Source organism: Pteropus alecto, unplaced genomic scaffold, assembly GCF_000325575.1.
Source record: "Pteropus alecto unplaced genomic scaffold, ASM32557v1 scaffold101, whole genome shotgun sequence".
Classification (NCBI taxonomy): Eukaryota; Metazoa; Chordata; class Mammalia; order Chiroptera; family Pteropodidae; genus Pteropus; species Pteropus alecto.
In genome coordinates, this window is record NW_006432945.1 from 13970188 (window position 1) to 13992878 (window position 22691).

At 37.0% G+C, this 22691-nt stretch overlaps 1 protein-coding gene across 1 annotated transcript in view; it reads right to left on the minus strand.

Moving 5' to 3' along the window:
* Positions 1-22691, minus strand: part of RABGAP1L (RAB GTPase activating protein 1 like) — a 393018-nt gene that overhangs the window by 330258 nt on the left and 40069 nt on the right. The window contains exon 12 of the mRNA XM_025044002.1: positions 1453-1546. Within this exon, the coding sequence (XP_024899770.1) occupies positions 1453-1546 (94 nt within the window). The remainder of the gene's footprint in view (positions 1-1452; positions 1547-22691) is intronic.

Consider the following 22691-nt stretch of genomic DNA (forward strand, 5'->3'; position numbering starts at 1 on the left):
ATCATTTCTAAAAAAAAAAAGGGGGGGGGGCAGAGAAATCAAGAGAGAAAAAGAAAAGCCATCAAGTGACACCGAGAGGTGACTGAAGGAATGAGGGCCATTCTGAGAGAAAGGAGGCAGAAGTAGGTGGCCAGAAGATATGAGAAGGTGAGGGCAGCTTCTGAAAATTATCTGATGCCAAAAGGGTGTACGCCCTTATTTGTCCCTAACTAGGCTAATTTATAACTCTCAACAGACAGAAGATAACATGTAGAAAGCTGGTAATAACGCAAAAGTTTTTTGTCCCTATCTATGCAAATGACTCCTGCTCATGGCAATGCAAATGAATTGTCAGGTAGAGAACATAAATATCCAAATCGAATCTTCATTTTGATTGGTTCTAATATCTTACTGGTTCCCCATTAATTAATGAGTTAAATAAACTCTCTGGACTGTGTTCATTTTATTTTTATATTTTATATTTGTGTATATTTTATATTTGTACATGTAAGATAAATTTTCTTTGTTTAATAAAGGCAAGGCAGCTGGCCCTCTCTTCCTCTTAGGGTAGCTCCTTCAAACAATAGGCTCGACACTGTCAGGAATCTGACAAACCTAGTTTCTAGAGTTTACAATGAGAAGTCATGAGCCTTCCGCCTCTTGGATCTGTAAATACACATCTCCATATTAACTCATGTAACTCTCAGGATATGTACAGATTACCATAAACAACATGCACCTGTCTCTTAAGAAGATAAAAGAAGTTTTCATTGTTCCTTCTTCTACTTACTGTACAAAATGTGTGAGATTCGTCCCAGACTTTGTAGTTTCTCCTAGACTATCTGTATGCATATACATACACGTACTCAGTAAAAAGCACGTTTCCACATCTCTCTACTGCTTTGGCAGAGTATTTCTGTTGGCAAGGTTTTTTCATTTTACCAACATATGATACTCGAGATTACCTTTTGTAAAAATTATAATAAATATAAAGAGTACTTTTTTTGTATTTCCAGACAAAATACCCCAAAATGTAAAGTTTCAGTCAGAAAGAATAAAACAGGCAGAGTTATACTTTACAATCAGTGGTGAAATAAGTATCTATAAACTCTACAGCCCCCGTTAGTGGTTACAGACCTAGCAAGAAAAGCAACGGAATCCGTTAAGAATAGATATTTACATGTGTTGGCAACAGAGCGTAACGCTGACTACCCTAAGCAATGCTATGTCTGAGTGAAATAATAAGGCTAATGTAGCTTCCAAAAGTAGGCTGAACAAGACCACAGCAGGTGGAAGACTTGGCCAAACACAGAGCATTTATGAATGATATTTTTTAAACTGTTATGTGTTTAAAATACATTGAAATATTAAGATATATAAACATGTATTTTAATTTTAATTAATACAACAAACTGTGAATATAAAATTCAATTATGTAATATAAAATTTTCAAAAAGCAAAATAAATTTTTACCATCTTCCTAGCAATTCTCCCCAAGAATACAGGATCTTCTCAGGACAATCCTTAGACACGTCCCCTGTTCCACTTGAGAGTTCGTTATCACTCTCTACAAAAGAAACACAAAAACCAAAAAACACATTATTTATATATTATGTTAGATACTTATATATTATAAGATAAGAAATGTGACTATGTGCCTACAAAAAACAAATAATACTTATGCTTATATTATACTCACTGCAAAAATAACGGTAAGAACTTCACTTATATATCTTTAGCGCCCAAATACATATTTTCAAAGCATAAACTTTTTATGAAAATACTTATCCACACTTTACATAGTATGAAAACATCTACAAATAAATAGTTTTCCAAAGAGTAAAATGTAAAAGCTAATGGTAACAAAATCAGAAATTCCTATATAATGCTCTACTCCCCAGATGAATATTCTCAAATATTAATATTAGTGAGACCAACAAATACTAAAACTAGGGTCATATATATATCAATATATTAAATTGAGAAATATATATATTATGATATAAACAAACCAATAAACTGAAATGTAAAAAAAAATTTTAAGGTTTTAAAAATACGATCATAAGCACAAAATATTTTTGACTAAAGGCAACTGCTTGGCCTTTTAAAACGGCAACTTTACAAAACACCTGAAAATGTAAAGAAAGTAATAGTTTTAGAAAGAATAAGAAGGGCTGAATTACAGTTTACAATCAGTGGGGAAAATGAGTAATTCTAAGTTCGATAAATCTTTTAAGTGGTAATATAGTTGGTAGAGAAAGCAAATGTAATGGGCACAATTTACCTACATTATAACAAGACCTTTGACACAATACTACAAAAGAAAAGGCTAGAGAAATGTTGTCTGAATGATGAAATAAGCCAGATAAAAATCCATCTGGCTGACAGCAAGCACCAAGGTTTCTCAGCGCTGTCACAGCGTGACAGGGGCTGGCACTGAGTGGACCCCACCGCGATCTGTGTTAAGAACAGCATCACTTAGCCGACTATAACCCAAATGGTCCAAGTATAAATCAATGCACATAGGTCAACATACCCAACACCAAAAACATCAATGTGAGAGAAAAAGGTTTATTTGGCAAGGTTAAAAGATTTGGTCATATCCACATAAAAAGATTTTATCACATATAGTAAAATATAACCAACACCTATGCATGCACACAGAAAAATGCTTCAACATTTTTAGGATACTATCAGATAAGCAAGAATTAGGAAGGACATTTTACCCAAAAAGTGAATATTATTCTAGAAACCGGGATGAAGGTTAAGAGGGTAGACTTTAACTAACATGGCTGCTCTGGGAATACCTCACATAAGCACTCTATGAAGTTTACCCAGAAGAAGGATTGCTGGTTATATGGCAATTCTATTCTTAATTTTTTGAGGACCTTCCACACTGTTTTCCATAGAGGCTACACCAATTTACACTCCACCAGCAGTGTATGAGGGTTCCCTCTTCCCCACAACCTCTCCAACACTTGTTATTGTCTTGTTGATGACAGCCATTCTAACCGGTATGAGATGGTATCTCCTTGTGGTTCTGATTTATATTTCTCTAATAGCTAGTGAAGTTCAGCATCTTTTCATATATCTGTTGGTCATTTGTGTGTCTTCTTGGAAGTGTCTGTCTGCTTTTTTAATTTATATTCCAGGCGCTATTCTAAGTTTTATAGGTTTTTATCTCATTTCGTCCTCTAAACAACCTAATGAGGTAGTCATTACTAGTATGCCCACTTTAAAGAAGAGAAAATAGAGGCACAGAGAGGTTAAATAACTTGCCCAAGGTTACCCTGCTAATAAGTGATGAAGAGATAGGATTTAATCTCAGGTGGAAACCAGAGTCAAATACTATCTCTCCTTATAGTTTTTCCTGCCATGTTTCTAAAGGAGGCTGTGCTTGGGATTTAGCAGATACCAGTCTGTGCCAAATGCCAATATCTAGTAAATGCTGGGAGCCAGAGCCAAGAATGGAAAAGCCAGACACATTTAAAGCAACGTGTCCAAGAAACCCTAAATTGTGAGCAACGGATTTAATGGAGAGGCTTCAGGGTGTGTTCCTCTTGATGCTCAGGAGGCATGAAATTGATATTCCAGTGACACCACGAGTGCGAGCCAGATTCCGGTCTCCCTTGCTGCTACTGACTATGAGTGTGTTAATATGTATCGGCTAACCTGCTGGACAGGAAAAAAGGGGGCTGAAGGAAAGTAAAGTTCCTACTATATAGATAAGACAGAGCTTCTAGACAGGATGAAAAAATAGACTAACAAAGAAATAAGAATGAAAAAGGCATGAGAACAAAGTGCAGTAAAAAATATGATGAGGACGTTGGCAAGTAGAACACGACAAAGAAGAAAAGAGGAGGAACAGCGAACCATGCTGATACGGAGAAGAGTAACTCTGGAGGTTCCGACAAAGCAACTGAATCCCATCCCACACGGGGTCAAAAAGAGGACAAATGAGAGAATGCTGGGGCTCCCATCCTTGGCTAAATCCTACTTTTCCATGGAAACTCAGGCAGGGGTTACCCTCTTCTGGCTGGGCTACGTGCTGCTCTCTATTGTCCTGTGCATCTTCCTCCATCAGACTTTCGGTCTCTTGGCTGTGGGGACTCACTTTATTTCTATATCTCAAGTGTCTAGATCCGTACTTGGCCGCAAAAGTGTTAAAAGTTGTCTGAATGAATAATTGAAGGGGAGGGGAGAGGAAAGGCGGGGAGAGGAAAATCCATCACAACTACAAAAACTGTGTGCCGTGAACATTGGTGACCTCTGGGACACGGGCGTCTGTGTGCAGACAGAGGTAAATAGGAGTCCGGTTCATTCAGTCCTTCATATCATAATGGATCCAGGAGAAAAACGGCCTGGATTTGAAACCGGGTTCTACCGCTTACCATCTGTGAGCCAGGTCAAGCTACTTAACTTCTCTGTGCTTCAGCTGCCTAGTTCTAAAATGGAAATAATAATAGCATCTACCTTATAGAGTAGTCGTCGGCATTAAGCAAGTTACTATATGCAAACACATATGACAGCGCCTGGCAAAAGGCAAGAGTTATATAAATGTTAGCTATTAAAAGCTGTTTTCATTCAATAAATATGAATGCCTATAATGTAGAGTACTGGGGTAGAAGCTAGAGCATCCCACGTTTATTTTTTCTTATGATCCACTGACTGCTAATATGCAGAGAGCAGAACACAATTGTGCAACACCAAAGCAAGGTAAAGAGCTGTACATTTTTAGATCAAATAAAATAAATATGCAAGATACTTCAATCAAAATAATTTAAGGGCTCTCTTGTAACTTTGGCCACTCCCTGCTTTGGGGGAAAATAATTGTGTTTCTATTAGCAACTTTTTCATCCTATTCATAAAGGAAAATTTTCAGAACTTGTATCGATAGACATTATAAAAGGAAAAAATATACACAGAATGCTTTTCAAATAAAGTTAAAAATAAATCACAAAATTAGGAGCAAATGGGCCGGTCATAAAAATCTCTTTTCAGGGTAAAGGGGGTCAAATATGTGGTGATAGAAAGAAATCTAACTATGGGAGGTGAACACACAATGTAAATATATATATGCCTTACTGTTAAAATGTACAGCTGAAACTTACCAGATTTCTTTAACCAATGTCACTATAAAAAAATTAATCAAAAAAAATCTCTTTTCAACTGAAGGATTATTCAAAATAAACAGCTGAAAAGTAAGCACAGATAAAATGTGACTGAGGGTTTTCAGAAATTTTCCCCTTAATTTTACCCTTTTTAAATAAGTAATAAATGTTTTCTGAAAAAAATGCAGAGAATCACAGCTTGCTATAAACTCTCTTCTAAACACACTGGGGAGAAAAAACCCTGAAATCCTTATTAATTGTGTAAAACCTTATTAATTGTGCAAAACACAGGTCTGTATGATACCCGTCAAACTAAAACAGTAGAAAAGTAATTTATTTTGGTTAGTAACATATAATATCATTTTGGAAAGCCAAAAACTATAATCATATTTGTATGACCTTGAATATATATAACCTCTCATTTCTCATGTCATAATATACTTGTTTTATATGGAAGCTGATATACAAATGTAAATTACTGAAGTCGAACAAAAGATCGTCCTTAATTTCTGAAAAATTATAACATTTCCCACTGACAAAAGCAAGATGATTTATTATAGAGAGAAGATTCAAGGTAGAGGAGACCACACATCGCATGACTTCTTTCCAACTAAATCATCATCACTGTCATTCCGAATCTAATTACAGGTTTCTAATTAATAATCCCTGTAGTTGCTATGCATAAGTGATTAATAAAAATGCATCACCAAAACCTGTCAGCCATACTCAAGAGAACTAGGGCAGCCAAGACTCCTCACCGGAAGGACAATTAACAACATTAAGCAAACTGCTCTCTTAATTGCAAGGTTAGTATATTCTTTCGTGTGTATGTGTTTGTTGCTTTTTATGTTTTTTTCTGGGATATTAATGACATTTAGAATTTATTGAGATATTTATTTATATTTTGCATTTCAGCTACTTGGAAATGCATTTCAATTTTCTGCCCATTTTCTCTCTTTTTAGACTTCTTTACTGAGTTTTGACTGACATATAAAGAGCTATAGATATTTAATGTATACAACTTGACATGTTTAGAGAGGTTAGTATAGTCATAAAATTTTAAAAATTTGAGCATGTCCATTTGAATGTATTACCTATGACTTGCAAAGTAAATTGAGGGGTGGTAAATGAGGAAAGAATCTGGCAGATTATAAGAAAGAATATACAGTAAGTCATCAATAGGTTCTGTGACTTTAAGTGAAATGAAGTATAACAAAATCAATTTTACCATAAGCTAATTGATATACACAAGAGTTAAGTTCCTACAGCATCTGTTGAACAAATGGACATAATTCGAGGACCTGCTATATATAAATAGTTATGTTAAAGGATTATTTTAAAACACATCCTTCAAAGAATGACTTTTTTAAAGGTAGCCAATCAATTAGAGGGAAAAGCAGGAGAAAGAGTCCATCAGGGGAGCTCAAGTTCAGCCACTGGGTGGAAAGGAAGCTCACTCCCATCGACCACGTGGTACGCAACACACTCGAGGCCTCTCTAGCGGGGCGGATCGCCCTCTTCCACCGGGAGTGTAATTCTGAAAGGGAAAATACTCTCGAAAAAATGAAAAGGAAGGGGAAACGCCCACAAAACTAGCTGAAGCAGCCACAGGAAACCAGGCAGTCAGGAAATAACAGTGAGATCGGGTTCACGTCTGCATTCGAATTTTTTATATTCCCCTCCTGAGAGTCTATACTTACCATGAACCAAGTTGAGTTACTAAAAAAAAAATTAGATAACTAGACATGATAAAGATAGAGTAACCACCCATCCATCCGTATGTAGTGTATGTATAACATGTATGTGTGCACATATGTGAATGTGTGTGTACATGTGTACAGAGGAAGAGAAGGAGGGAAGGAGAAACAGAGATGGATAAACGTTTCCTAAATGGGGGAGATGGGATGGGAGGAGAAGGCAAAATCTGGAGGAAATGGGTTCTATTTAATGGAACGCATACTGACTGGTAAAGAGGTTGCCAAGTATAAAACACAATGTGGGGAAGGAGAAAGTGCCAGAACAGATTTAGGTTAGTCTTTAAGACTGGCTCTTGCACATAAGGACTTTAAAAATCAAAAGTGGCAGTAAAAGTATAATTGTGAAAGCAACAGAAAATAATGGATTTTGAGAAAAACTCAAAATTTAGGAGTATGAGTGCCATTGAGATGAGTCTGCTAAGTGTTCTCTGCATGGCCCTGTAATAACACATCTCTCAGTAGCTCCCTGAATACTTGCCTGCCTTCCTTCTAGGACCAAGTTACTCACTTCAGAAAGAGACAGAGAGACTGTTCCAGTCATTGTATTCCTCACCTTAAACGAAGTACTTGGCAACTGGTAGCACTCAATTAATGTTTGATAAATAAAACCTCAATATTTTCAGAAACTATATATCAACTGCCTAGATGACACTTCCATCTGGGTATCTAATAAGATCTCAAAACAAAACTCTTAATTTTCTTCCAATAACCGTATTTGCCTGATCTCCCTACATCGTCCATTTTTATAAATGACAGCACTATCCACTTGTTCATACCGAAAATCTACACGTTCTTCTTGAAACCGTTTACCCTTGTCGCCTACATTTAATTACCCAACACTGTTGACTCCATCTCCAAAACATATCTCAAACCTATCTACTTTTACCCTTCTCTAAACTACAAGCCTAGTCCAAGCCTCCAGCATTTTGGCAGAGATTACTGTAAGAGTCACCCAAATGGTCTCCTTGCTTCTAATGCCAGTCCAGTGAACTAACTCCATTCGGTTGGTATGGTGTTTTAACACCATGAGTCAAATCTTACCTGATGTCGCCTGGCTTCCTGTCTACATCTGTCTTGTACCACTCTCTTGCTTGTCCCTTACCCTTTGGTCATCCTTCCTCCTTTCTCTTCCTCAAACACACCAAGCCCAGTTTCACCTCTGACGTTCTGCACCGTTTCCTCTCCTGAGATGCTCTTTCCCCATCTTCCAATGACTGGCTTCCTCTCATCTCTCAGGTCTTAGTTTAAATGCCACCTCCTCAGAGAAATTTTTTGCAGAACACTCAGTCTAAAGTAGCTACCCAGAACAGTCAATCAACTTCAATTATATGAATGACATTATTATTATTATTTCTCGATATTTGTCTTGTTTATTTATTAACTGTCATCTCTCCCTGAATGACAAGTGGAGAAAATTTACCTCTCTTATTATGTCAAAGGTCTTCGAAATCACCCCCAGGTTCAGTGATTTGCTAGCAAGACTCACAGGACTCAGCAATTACATGCTGCGAACTTACACTTATGATTTATTACAGTGAGTGGATACAAAGCAAAATCAGCAAAGGAAGAAGGCACCTGGGGTGAGGTCTGGACGGCCAACTGCCAAGAGTCCTCTCCCAGCAGAGTCACAGAGGACTCACTTAATTCCTCCACGGCACATGTGAAGTGCTGTCTACCAGGGAAGCTCTTTGGAGAGACTCAGCATCTGTGGTTTCTGTTGGGGCTGGTCACATAAGTCCCCTCTGCCCAGCATGTTCCCAAATCCAGACTCCAGAAGGGAAGCAGGGATTCAGCATAAACCATATTGTTAGTACAAACAGTTTAGGCACGACGAATCATCTTCTTAGTTAGGAAATGGTGGGAACCCTCCTAAAATCTAAGTTTTCCGATACCAGCCAAGGCCAACCTCGCACGCACGCTTTTATAAAGATAGCTGTCAGAAGCCTAGTATGCTAACTCTTCTCTGAACACTTAGTCACCCCTGTATCACCTATTACAACTTCCGTTAACAGATTTTTAAAACACAAAATGTTGCTCTTCTATGAATCTAACATTTCAAAGAGATTCCCATTCATTAAACAAATATTTACTTAACACTTGCTGCATATTAGGCAATGGGAACTCAAAGAATAAAGTACCATCTGCCCCTCTAGAACTCACACTCTAGAAGGTGAGAGAAATGAATTTTTTAAAAGACCATATTTATAAATAAATAAAGTATTTTAAGAATTATTTTAGCGGTGTGTTCAAAGCACCATTAGAGCAAGATGGGTGGAAGGCTAACAATGCTTCAGAGTGTAACGGAAGGCTAGCAGAAAAAAATTTAAAGAGGACTGAGGGGCTACTTTAGCCAGAAGTGGTCACGGAAGACAAGAAGATCCGAAGAGGTGACACTTGAGCCTTGAACTGAGGTCTAAATGATGAGAAAAAGGAGGCTCACAGAAGTTACCTTCCAAACAAGGAACAACATAACGTATGCAGTGGCGCTGAGGAAGGTCCACTTAAGGGAGGGAGAGTTCTACCTACTTTATAGTAGACAGTCAAGAAAATGGTCACTGATATTATAATGATGCGTCCTCTTTGTGTATTAATAAACTGATGATTTAAGAAATCAGATATATGAAGTCCATACCACTACTACATGTGTATCTGATTTCTATCTACCCTATCTATTTACAAAAAATGAATTGAGGCAGAAGTTAAAAAATATATACAAGTAAAATGAACCAAAACTCAATTAATCAACTATTCACTCATTCAAATATTTGCTGAGCACTCACTACGTGACCAACCTTAAAAAAAGAGAAACAGACATGCTTCCTGCCTTTGAGGAGTTTATGTCCCAGTATCGGCCGCATAATGCAGCCCATTCTCATGAATATTTTCAGTGCATACAGTGAATTCTTGACTGAGGACACATCCTCTGAAGTAACGACACACTCGCACATACGGAGAATGACAGAGCAGGCACTCGATAAACGCCTGGGAGGGAAGGAGAGCGTCCCAGGGGAAGGCGAAGTCCCCTCCTCTCACATTCATGGTGTGCTGGGGTCCCCAAACAATACATACTTCTTAATGGATAAAATCCCAAAGGTGTGGCTTTGAGTGAAGAGGATTCGTAATGTTTTTTCCTGACTCTTCCCACATCACGGCCAAAGCAATGCTGTCGTTCCGACTTCCCTTTAGACTCACATGCAGGCAGACACACAAACCAAATGAGATGTTTAGAATCTGACTGTAAGTGTTGTGAACTATTAAATCTCTGACAGGAAGGGCAGCGTTCGTGAGGTTTGGAAGTCATATAGGCACTTATAAAATTAAAATCGACTAGCCTAATCACCTGTAATCAGGGAACTGTAAATCAAATAAGATGCTATTTATCACCATTAAGAATGTAAATATTTAAAAGACTGACAAAATCTACTGTTGGTGAAGGTCTGAGGGAACGGGTGCTCAGACACATGCTCCAGAAATGGACATAAACCTGCAGGCTTTCTAGGGAACTATTTAACATACCCATCAAAAACCAGACTGTGCACACTATAGCAGTTCAATTTCTAGAAATCTGCGTGCGTGCTTCAGAGTATATGTACAAGGAAGAGTATTCTTTATAATATTTGTAATAGCAAAAAAGAAAAATGAAAACTGTTCTTAGCACCTTCAAGGAGAAATGGAAAAGTAAATTATGCTCTATCCATGCCATAGAATACTACTCAATTAAAAATAGAAATAGTTTAATGTAGTGGTCATAACAAAAAATTAAATGAGAAAAGTAAGTTGCCAAACAGGATACACTCAACGTTCCTTTTGGAAAAGGTACATATTTCTCCTAAGAATTAGAATTTGTGGGCAGTGGGGGTCCATTTTATATTTATTTACAATTTTTAAACAATAAGAAGAAAAGAAAACCCCATATGTTTTTGTGTGTTTGTTTTCTAAGTAATGCAAAGCTGCTTATCTTCCCAAATCATAAATCTTTAACTGGCTTTACACTGACGATTTTTCAGTAGTTCTGTTAATTTATTTACACATCCTAATGATTTGATAAGTAAATGATTTTCTCAGTCAAAAACTATTCTATTCGATTCACATACAAGGAAAATTTGAAATGACAAACATATCAACATTATTCGCTTGGAAAAAACAGAACATGTTATTATTATAAGTTTATGTCAGAGAAAATCCACTTGGGGGTTTTTCTATTACATTTGGTTCATCATTTGTCAACAATAATAGTTATTGTAAGAAGTCTAGCTTGTTTCTAATCAATCTCCTCTCTTCATTAGGCTACCACTTAAAAAGCTATCGACAGCATATCATTGTGAATAAAAATTCTTACCCTCTTTGCATGCTGGATCTAGACAATTTTTCTAACACATGCTTCACTGAACCACTTAGGAAAATAAAATTACACATAAAAATGTTAATAGAAAGACATAAAATCAAGTCAAATTTCTATAAAGACTATGTGGCATTTAGCCAGTCACTGACCCTTCAAGGACAAAAGTCATTGATCCATCATTTAAAAGTCAGCCCTACTATCAACAAAGACGTTTATAGAATTAAATTAAACCTTCCAGTCTTCAAAAAGGTATCGATTTATAATAACTTCATTTACAATATAATTGCTTTGCATGTAAATATGTAAGATTTCTATATACCTGAAACGTATTTCAATAAAACAAAACAAAAAAATCCTCGGGGCATAATTATTTTCCTCAAAAAAGTAATGACAAGAATGAAATTTTGTGCCAACTTCAGGTATCGAAGATTTTCTCCTAATTCCCAATCATTCTATGAATTAAATTAAGTAGGAGGACGGGGTTTTAATGAAGAGGGAGGAAATCCCGTTTTAGTTAAATTTCAAGGATTTCAAATAAAAACATCTTGGTATAAAATGTAAATTCTGAATAATATCGATAAGAAACATGTTTTCATCCGAACTTGATGTAGCACTAGCCTTGGTGCTAATCACTTTTATTGAATTCAACCTCCCTCTTACCTTCTAATATTCTTTCCTAACCAATCTTCCTCCTATTCGATAATATTTTCAGAGAGTGCTGATAGGGAAATCACAAAGGCAGCACTGTGACAATGTCTCTAAGATAAATTATACATTAATTTTAATTTCCACCTTTCAAGAAGTTTGAGGCATGAAGCCAGGCAAAGAAGCATCACATTATCTGGCATTCGGGAGAATTTGGAGGACTAGGGTGGGAAATGTGAGGCATTTGTCACACTGCAGTTAGAAAAATGATGACAGACAGCTGCAGGCACAGTAGAATGACATGAAAATCGCACTAATTAAGAACGAACTAGGGATAACTTCCTGTGGGGGTACTAGTTAATTCAAAATTAATTTTATAACTCCTGAAATGAACATTTTTAACAAATTAGAACTAAAAGGGAAACATGACCACTTAACTGTTGATAGTGTATCATCACATTAATAATGATTCAGATATTGTGAACAGTATACCTACAAAGTACTAAATAAACCAAATTGGACACCAGCACGAAAACAAAAACACCGAAAGAAAAAAAAGACCACCAAGAAAACCAAACCTATACAAGCTTAACCAAATCGGAGCATTTTAAATTCAGCACTTACTTAACTCTTTTCTAAATGCATACGATATAAAATTTACAACTCATATTTACTGTATGCACAATCTTATACTTACTACAAAGTTAAAACTACCTGAAAGAGCTTATATGTAAATATTTAAAAGATATATTTTTATGATCTTAAGACGTGCTTTTGCTGTTAGATGATCCACGTACGATAGTTTGAATTAAATACACATTTGGGACTTGCCACACCGACAGCAGACGTAGCTCGAATGTTACCAAATTGTTAGACACCCCGTGCCTGCCCCGCTCCCACATGGGGAAAGACGGACTCGAGCATGCGTTTCTTTTTTTCTTGCTCCTTCTCATATTTCCTTTCAAATATATTTTCTATTAAGCACAGAGTCAACTAACGAAATTTGAGTTGCTCCACTTAGGGTCATTTCAAAATGCAGAAAAATCTTTATTTTTTAGATACTTCCCATTAGAAATACAATAAAATTTTACTATAAGACACTATTCACAGTAAAAGGTTTTATAAGAACAGTCTATTTTGGAGCACGAATACGACAGGCATTTATTATGTAACGAAATATAACTAACAAAAAGTGACATCGACTATAAGAAAGTATAGTAATAACAGTACATTCCACAGAGTTTTAGGAATTCATAAAACTTACTTAGAGCTATTCACAAATATGCCGTGACTATCAGGGGTGGCCACTTTTCTGTAAAGAACCAAGTAGTGAATAACTTTGGCTCTGTCACATATTCTCTTCTTTCCTTCTTTATATTTTTCTTGGGGGTAGAGGCTATTATTATTAACAACCCTTTAAAAATATAAAAACCATTCTTAGCTCAGAAGCCAGATAAAAACACAGGTTGTGGGCCATAGTTTGTCAACTCCAGGACCATCTCAGAAAAACTATTCATTTTTATTTGCATCAAAACATTAAAGACGAAAGAATTTTTTAAATGTCCAATACTATATTTTCCAAAAGAACAATAGATTTCATTTAAATTAGGGTATTCTTATAATAAATATTAAAAACTAGACTATGTATTTTACGATTTAAATATAATAGAAATCATTCCCATATACGACAAACATGTTAGACTCAGATTTCGATCTGCCAAATTCAAGAATCTTACCACTTAAAAAAAAAAAATAAGACACTAGATTCCAGGAAATAGACAAAAATAATCCTGCAAGAAATGAATACATTCTTCGTTAAACTGAAAGTTCGATTACTCTTTAAAACTACACTTTTGGGAGTGGAGAGGGGAAACAGGGCAAAAGACATGCAACCTAGAAACAAGAGAAGGTAGTTTACTTTCTATTGAATGCTATGGATTTTCATTCCTTAGAGACACTGTATTTTAAATATAAACATTACCATATCATTGAGGTGAAATAAGATTAGACTTTAGCGGATCATACCCATGAATTAATCACAGCGATTTTGTATTTTAAATGAAATACAAATCACAGAGGAGCAAATTAATATTAAATGCTTGCGTTCAGTTGACATGGGACTCAATCATATTCAACCCTCCAGTGGTTAGAACGCAGCTGCTTTTGACACACCCCTGGATTTCTGTAGAGGAAAGGGCCACGAACCCAAATGACATTCTAAATTAATCCCACAGCACGTAGGATCCAAGCACAGATTTAGCACTTGATTATATTTGGGTCAAATGCAATACACACTGATATTTCATAGCATTACTTAATTACTGAAATGATTTAAAAAGTTTATTCCCACCTGAAATGTAAGTAACCTTAAAGGAACTTTTGTCACTCTCAGAAACTAAGAATAGTGCTAAAATATGGTAGGCACACAAATATTTCTTAAAGGAATGAAATTAATTGATGTACCAATACGCTCTCCTCCAGGTTGAGCGAGCCCAGCACCGAGCCTTTGAATAACGATTCAACACAGGTACGACTCACTTGCCTTCTCATGTCAATTATTCCCCTACAATCGGTCATCTTCCATTTCGAGGACCAGCATCCTTGTTCAGGCTTTCTCTCCTCAAATCAGATGTACGTATCGCAGATGCTTCACGGTTCTTAACTGCATTTACCATAGCTTATTGCCAGCTTGGTCTTCCTAATTCAAACCTTTCCTCACGCCATACACTAGCTCAAAATCCCTCGGTGATTCTCCATCACGTTACACGATTACGGTCTATGCTGATCGATGTTTCCGGTGAGCCTCCTCGAGGCCTGCTCTCGAGCTGCCCCTCTAGCCTCACGTTCACTGTCACCCAGGCGGTTCAGAGTCTGCTGGCGTCTGTCTACACTTCTTGTTTTCACAAATGTCACAATGCTACGCTGCCGACCTTCTACTTTTCCAAATCCCACTGACTCTTTCAAACTTTCCCTAACTTGGTCACCTGACAGTGAATTAAAACTAGCATTTACTGATGACCCACTGTGTTGAACTGAGAGGCCCAGCAGGGGACAGATGCAAAGATGAGTAAGGATCAAAGTTTCTCAGAAGGAATTCTCGGTCAAGTAGGGAAGAGAAGATACATGTAACTATGATTTAACATGAAATATAGTAAATGCCATTAAGCTAAATTATAGTAAAATTCTATACTCAGAGAACAAGAGATCACTTCTGACTGGGAATAAGTAGAGGTTATCATGAGGAAAATGTCATTAGCGCTGATAGGCGAACATTGGCTTCAACAAGCAAAAATGGTGAGGGTTTCGTAAGTAAAAGAAATAGCTAGAGAAAAGACACTAGAAACCTATAGCAATCACTGCTCTTATAACTCATTCGGCAATTCATCGTGTACCGTTTTGAAGGGCTGTTTAGATCATTTTTTGTTTAGCTAATTCTGTGTTTATATCCTCGATAGGGCCTAGCTCAACAGGAGAAATGAGATACACACTTATAAACTGAGGAAAGTAACAGTACCTGTCTTCCATAGTTATAGTGACCATTAAGTGAAGTAAAATGTAAGCAAAAGTGGCTGTTCCAGAACAGATGCTTGAAAAATGATAATTTGCTTCATTTCTGGTATATGGCTCTCTGTGATAGGCAGCTCCAAATGGCCCCCAAGATTCCTGACTGTATAATCCTTACCCTGGAGTATGGGTGGGACATATGAATACGATGGATGTCATGGCTCTGACGAGGTTGCGCTATATAGCAAAGGAAAAGGGATTCTACAGATACGAGGTCCCCAATCAGTCTGACTTTCAGTTAAGACTATCCTGGGTGGGCCTGACCTAATCAGGTAAAGCTTTAAAGAGGATTTTGGCCTTCCCTCAGAGTAGAGAGGGTGCCCCGCTGGTCTTGAAGAAGCAAGGACCCATGAGTTCTACGGCTGCTCAGAAATGACTTCTGCCAATGATCACGTGAGCTTTGAAGAGAACCCCAAGCCTCAGACGAGACCAAAACCCCAACCAAAACTTTGACCACAGCCTCAGGAGATCCTAAACAGTGGACGTAACTAAGCCATCCCCAGACACTGATCCATGGAAACTGTGAGATAATAAATGTTTTTTAAGATGCTATAATTTTCAGTAACTTGTTATGGAGCAATAGAAAACTAATACACTCTCTCCCTCCACTTTCTCCCAAGTACCTTCCCTTATAGAATATATTTTTAATCATTTTAACTTGTTGGGAAGAGATAATACAAAAATGCAAGAATACGATAACAAAATTATAAAGTCCTTTCCTCCCTATATACACACATATTTTATAAATATAGAAAGTATCTGATTACAAAGAAATATTATCTAGCATGCTAAGATTACTTTTTTGGAACATATTTCCTCATCTGTAAAATGGCTATAATAATAGCATCATCTGTATAGGCTTGATATTAGTATTAAATAAATTAATATAAGTAGGTAATTTAAAGTTTTGCTACTAAAGTACGGTGTAGCTAAGAACAGTGCCATCTAGGAGGATTTATTTTTTTTTAGAAATGCAGATAAGTTCCCATCCTGGACATAAAGAAAAAGACTTCGTTTTAACAAGATCTCTAGGTAATACATGTGTACACTTAAAAGTTTGAGAAGCACTTCATGAACCAGTGCTTGTCACATGTAAGTGCAATTCGATCATTATATTTTCTTTAAAAACTCATTTGTTTTACATATCCTCTCCCTTCTTTTCATTTGAATATAAAGACTTTTCACTTGCAAACCGGTTTCTATAGGAAAAGTTGTGATTTTTTTTCTCTAATCAGACTATGAATTAAGAAATTAAAAGAAAATAAACTTCTAGCTAAGTTTGGGACTATTTTGCTCTCTAGTTATAAAGAGTTAAAAGTACCATTACACAGCTAACAGTCACTTAAATGAAGGGGACATTTTTTTTAGAGAGCATTTTAACCAATCCAAATACAAAAACGAATTATGCTAAAAAACAAATTATACTAAAAGCAGATTATACTAAACATAAAAGATACAACCGAGAGTAAAGCTTACCTAGTATTGGTGTGAATCCGGTCTGTTATGATTACCTGGGCATGTATCCTAAAGGAAATCATCTGTCGCCCTCCTATAACGTACTACCCATGTTACAAGTACCTAAACACAGCGGGTCCCCCAATAACGTTGGAACATTGCTCAGATGCAGCAGGAACTTAACTCCTGCTTATCAATTAGCCTATGTTAAAACTGGTTACGTTATATGTGGTTTTGCTTGAAGTCACAGAATCTATCGCCGACATGGTTAACGAGAACTTACTATACAAGTATGAGGTCAACAGACAGAAAGCTACTTTGAAATTCAGATGAAACAATGCCAAACGCACCTCAAATTTCAAAAGCAGGAGCACTTCAAAACATGTGGGAGTATGTAATGCTGACAAGGTAACTTTAAAAATAACCCCTATAATGTTGCACTGATGAACTGAACTTTCTCCTCAGATTCCTTGCATCCAAATTAATACCCTTTAACGCACTTCATTTTTTGAACAGCATTTTAAAAATATGCAAAGATACCTTAATTCATTTTACTTTAGATCTTTCCCCAAAAATTAAGGGCAATTTTAGTCCTTTTAAATCTGCATCCCTTTTTAGTTAAATTACAGGCTAAGGCAAGACAATTCAGATTGACTTGAACTTCCACTCTTGCTCTGACAGGCAAATTGTTAAAAATAATTAAATAAAAGAATACTCCAATCCCCAGCAGGAAAACATTTCTATGCCACCTCCAGCTCTAACTTTTGATGCTTGCGTTGACAGAAATGTCAATTACAGAACTAATAATAAAGTGTATTGAAAATGTATGAAATGCCTGATCTATAAAAGAAAAGAAACTATTACTTCCTACTCTGTGATTTTTGTAGCTTTTTTAACACAGGTGATGGCTAACACATTTTCAAAAGACAAGGTGACATCTCAAATAGTGAAAAAATTTTAGAGAAAAACAAATCTGATGACTTGTTCTTATTCAGACATATACCAGAATAAGAAATTGAAATTTTTATGTGTTTTTCATATTTTCAGATTTAATTCCGGAAATGTTACCTGTTTTTCTAGTGTTTCTCAGTATCGAATTATTTTGATGCATTATAAAAGAAAAAATATACGTTCATTATTGTAATATTTATTATAACATTTATTTCATTTATTTATTACTTGTTCATTATTATTATTCGTACCATTTCCTGAGAAAGCGGCATCCGAGGAAAGATTAGAAAGGGGAGAGAGAACGTGTGGTAATCACGGAAAAACAGGGTTCTGGCCAGAGAAAACGTCACGTGCAATAGCACAAAAGCACGAGAGCACACCTGGCATGTTTGCAGACGGCTAAAGGACAAGTGTGGGATTTGTGAGACAGGGAGTGGTAGGAAATAAAGTCAGAAAGGTCAAAATCAGACAGCAAGATCGCATAAGGCCTCATAAGCCAGGGTAGAAGAAGTCTGGCTGAAGGCAACAAGCAGCCAACAGAGGGTCTCGAGAAGAGAAGTCACTGACAAATTTCAAAAGGATGACTACAGCTGGTGTGTGCGACGTAGACGAGGAGGACGGGGACAAGCGTGCCCGGCGAGAGACCAGTTAGGAGGCACTGCCATAACCCAGGGCAAGAAACGACAGGGCCAGAGAGAGGTCGATTCTCAGTGACTAGATTCTAGCTAGATTCAGGGAGACTAAGGCCCGGATGTGGGAGAATGAGGCCTTCAGCCATTTACTGCACCTGAAACACAGGTGGAATAAAAAAGAAAAATGCCAAGCCACTCGGAAGAGAGGATTCTGGAGACACATCTCCACCACACACCTGCAAGGCCTCACGTCCAGCACAGACGTGTGACGAGCGAGGGCCACCGCTGAGCTCTCCTGAGTGTGCGCACAGCCTTGACACGTGTACAGCCTTCCAGACCACCAGCGACACACAGGACCTTAAGAAGGCCAGTCATTCCTGAGACTCCTGGCTAAAACTCTGGCCACGCCATGCTTTTCCCAATCAGAATTACGACCGCCTGCTACTGGCTACGTACTGGCCTTCCCATTCTTTTGCCACAAAAATCACTGCCATTTCCAACACCGTTCTGGAGATATGAGGTCTTTCTGCTTTTGCTCCAAATGCAGTGAGCCCCTTCCAGCAGCTGCAGCAAAGCCACTAATTTCACAGCTCGCCGGCCTGGTCAAACTGCGTGACAATCAGCGGTGGGAATGAGCAGTCTGGAGAGGCCTCGGGGGCTAGAACAGCCCAGACTGTTCTCACGGGTTCAGTAGTTTTTCTTGAATAAATGCCTCTCGATTTTTTAAAACCATTTTAGTCACTTTCTCAAGTTCTAAACTGACTGCTTTTTGACAACTTTATCGACTTTCACCATTGATTTTTGATAAGTGGACTTGCCAAGCTCCTCACTCTGCCAATCTGCATTAAATACATTTTAATGCAATTTGCTTGAGCAACTTACTGAAAATGTCATCGAAAATATTTTGAAACATTTCTAAGTATAGAAACTGCCCTATGCTAAAATTACTATTTTCTTTTGGCTGTTAACATGCCTTTGTTGAAGAGCTTACTCAGGTGAACATAAGTGGAAAATGCCTCAAAGCAGAGTGATGGCGTTTGCAAAGACACAGAGGCACGTCAGGGGCTCACTGCGTGGTTCAGGGCCGGGCAGGTTATGCTTCTCTATTTTTAGCTCTCCCTTTCCAACTACAGATAAGCTCAAATCTCTTACACTCCAAAAATGCCCTTTCTTGGCCCGATATGACCCCGTGTTTTCAGCCTAACCTTTTTCCTCTTCTTCTCATCAACCTTCTTTAAAAAAAAAAATAAAACACTGTCCTCCCCTTCCCCATCTCTAAACAATCCTCAATCCTTTCCCAGCTTCATGAACACCTCCTCCATAGGGGTTCAGTAGCCTCTCAAATTTACCAAACCCTATTAGCGATTTTCGGTCCTCATCACGTTGAACATCGATGTTCTGTCTGATGGCACTGCCCACCCCATCCTCCTGGCCAGTCTCCACTCCTCAGCGTACTACCTACTATACTCTGAGTGCTCAGCGTACTATCTACTATACTCTGAGTCCTTCTCCTGTTGAAATCATTTTTCTGCAGATCCATTAGCCAGGCTATCTCTTCCTGCATCTACCCCTAAAATGTTAGTGATCCCGTAAATTCTACTTTTAACCCATGTTTCCCACATCTTCCCCCAAGGTAATTTCCGCCATTCTCATTACTTAATGCTGATGACTCTCAAAAACTTTATCTCCAGCTATAAAACGTCTCTCACACTTTAAGACTATTTCTAACACCTGGAAATAGTTCCACGTTAATGTTCCACAGTGAGTTCAAATTCATCAATATCTAAAAACGGACTAACTCTCACCCCCACCCAGAAGCCCACTCTTCCTCCTCCCGTGTTCCCCATCTCATTTGCTGGCACCGAGATCGCGTGGTCACCTAAGCTAGAAACCTGGATCTAACCTGTGATTCTTTCTCCTCCCTTCTCTTTTGCTGCCTATAATATCCAATTAATTTACAAGCCTCGTTGATTATCACTTCCAGAATATTCTCAAATTTATCTCCTCTTCCCCTTGTTCCTTACATTTTGAGGTAGCCATTTTGACATGCTGTGTCAAAAAAAAAAAAAAAAAAAACCTGTAAAAATGGTTACATCAAAAATGAAGTTTGAGCCTAAGTTAGCTCTCTGCTAAGACTAAAAAAATAATGGCCTTTCCAATGCTTACTTACCTACATGATTTTAAGATCCCGGCAGTAGAAGTTTCTGGATATTTTGCTCATTAACAATGAGTCAAAACTGGGGTCGTTTGATTTGCAATTTACTTCTAAATGTATCCATTTTCTAGCAACGTTGCTTTCTAAAAGTAAATGGTTCTTCCATCAAAGTACCCATCTGCAGAACCTTCAGATCTCATCACCTCCAGAGTAATTACTATTGAATCAAAAATATCTTCCCAAGCCCTGAGTGACACTGAGTAATGTGTCAGACAAAATGCACGGGCAATAAACTAAAGGTATGCTTGTGTGTCTGAAAAGAATATTTTGAAAAGAATATTTTGGCTTCCAAAAGATTTTTCTACAACCTAGCCTTTCAAGAAGTATGTGTGGCTTTTGGCTGACAAAATTTATATATTCTATATCTAAAGTTCTTTTTTAATGCCTTCAAAAATGCTTCCCAAAAAAAATGCTTCCTCATAAAACAATACTGTTTGGTCTCATGTTATATGTTCATATTATATTGCTTTATATCCTTCGATCCATAGTCTATAATTTCAGACAGATCTATAATGCGATCTAAAATATGTGAGATGTAGAATATGTTGTCTGTAAAGAGAGTACTAAAAATACTACCTTTTAAGCAATTAGGAGTGGAGTTATAACAATTCAGTGGTTTAAAAGATAACACCTTGATTTTATATGTAATAAAAATTCCCAGCCTTTAAGGTGAGATTGACATAGGTTTGAATTCTGTGTATTATACCTTTTAGCCCTATGATCTCGAATTATCTACTTTAAAAATTTTAGTCTATTTCCTCATACGAGATATAAAGATGATAATAGTTATTTTCCAGAGTTAATGTAAAATATGAAACTAGGCCTATTAAATATCTATTACATTATATTTCAGAATGCAGATACTTAATCCATGTTAGTTATCCTTTTAAGTTATTAGAAGTGAGGCTTTTTCATTTACTAAATGAGAATAAGAGGCATAATTATGTGATACTAAATTATGTCATGTATATTTGTTGAGAAGCAACTGTCATTCTATTATTTTCTCTCCCATTTCTCGTTCCATATATTTTTCATTTCTAAAAAGAATGGAATTTTTTTGCAACGCCTGAAATCTTGCATTAATAACTTTCTGATGGATGCTTCTCGCACCTGTTTATTCTTCTTCCTGAGCACAACTGCATTCCCCGGCCACCCTCGTGGTTCTTGGTGAGCAGAAAAGAATGTGCACAGAATTTTCAGTCTAGCCCAAAATTCTCCTGCCTGTGACCTCTTTTCCTCTTCGTGTTGGCTAGGATGATTACAACAGTGTTCTTGGAAGTCTACTACAGAATTCAGTAGAGTCACATGTGGAAGAAAGGGCTGGTGACAACATAGATTGTGTTACCATTGCGATAGATTACACTCTTTACATGGATTACTACTCAGTAATAAAAAAGACCCGACATATTGATACAGCATAGATAAATCTCAAAAGTATTAGGCTATGTGAAAGATGCCACATACAAAAAACTATGTACTACAGGATTCCTTTTATATGAAGTTGTAGAAAAAGAAAAACATGACGACAGAAAACAGATCAGTACCTGCCAGGGACCACAGGTGAGGAGAAGGGATGGACTGTAACGGTATGAGGGAAGTTTTTGTTGTAATGGAAATTCTTACATCTGTTTGTTGGTTACATTGAATTTTTGTCAAAATTCAATGAACTATATACACTTAAAACAGGTACATTCCATTGTATGTAAATTATACCTTCATAAGTTTTTTAATGAAACACTTAGAATGTCTAGCGTATAATAACCACTCAATAAATATTAGCTAAAAATAACGATGATTTTTGTGGCAATCCAAGAAAGGAATGGTTTCATACAAAGACAGAATTTTAAGATGCTTTTTTCAAAGATGATACAAATTCAGAAATTTACTTTTAATAAACCCTTCCTTATTAACAGATAATATAAGGGCTTAACCTAGAGACCTGTCACTTATCTCTAGTTTCTATAAAAAGGGTACTGAGCACAGAGCCAAATGAAGTGTGACTCTCATGAGGCTGGCTGGCACCTCTCAGCAGCATCCACG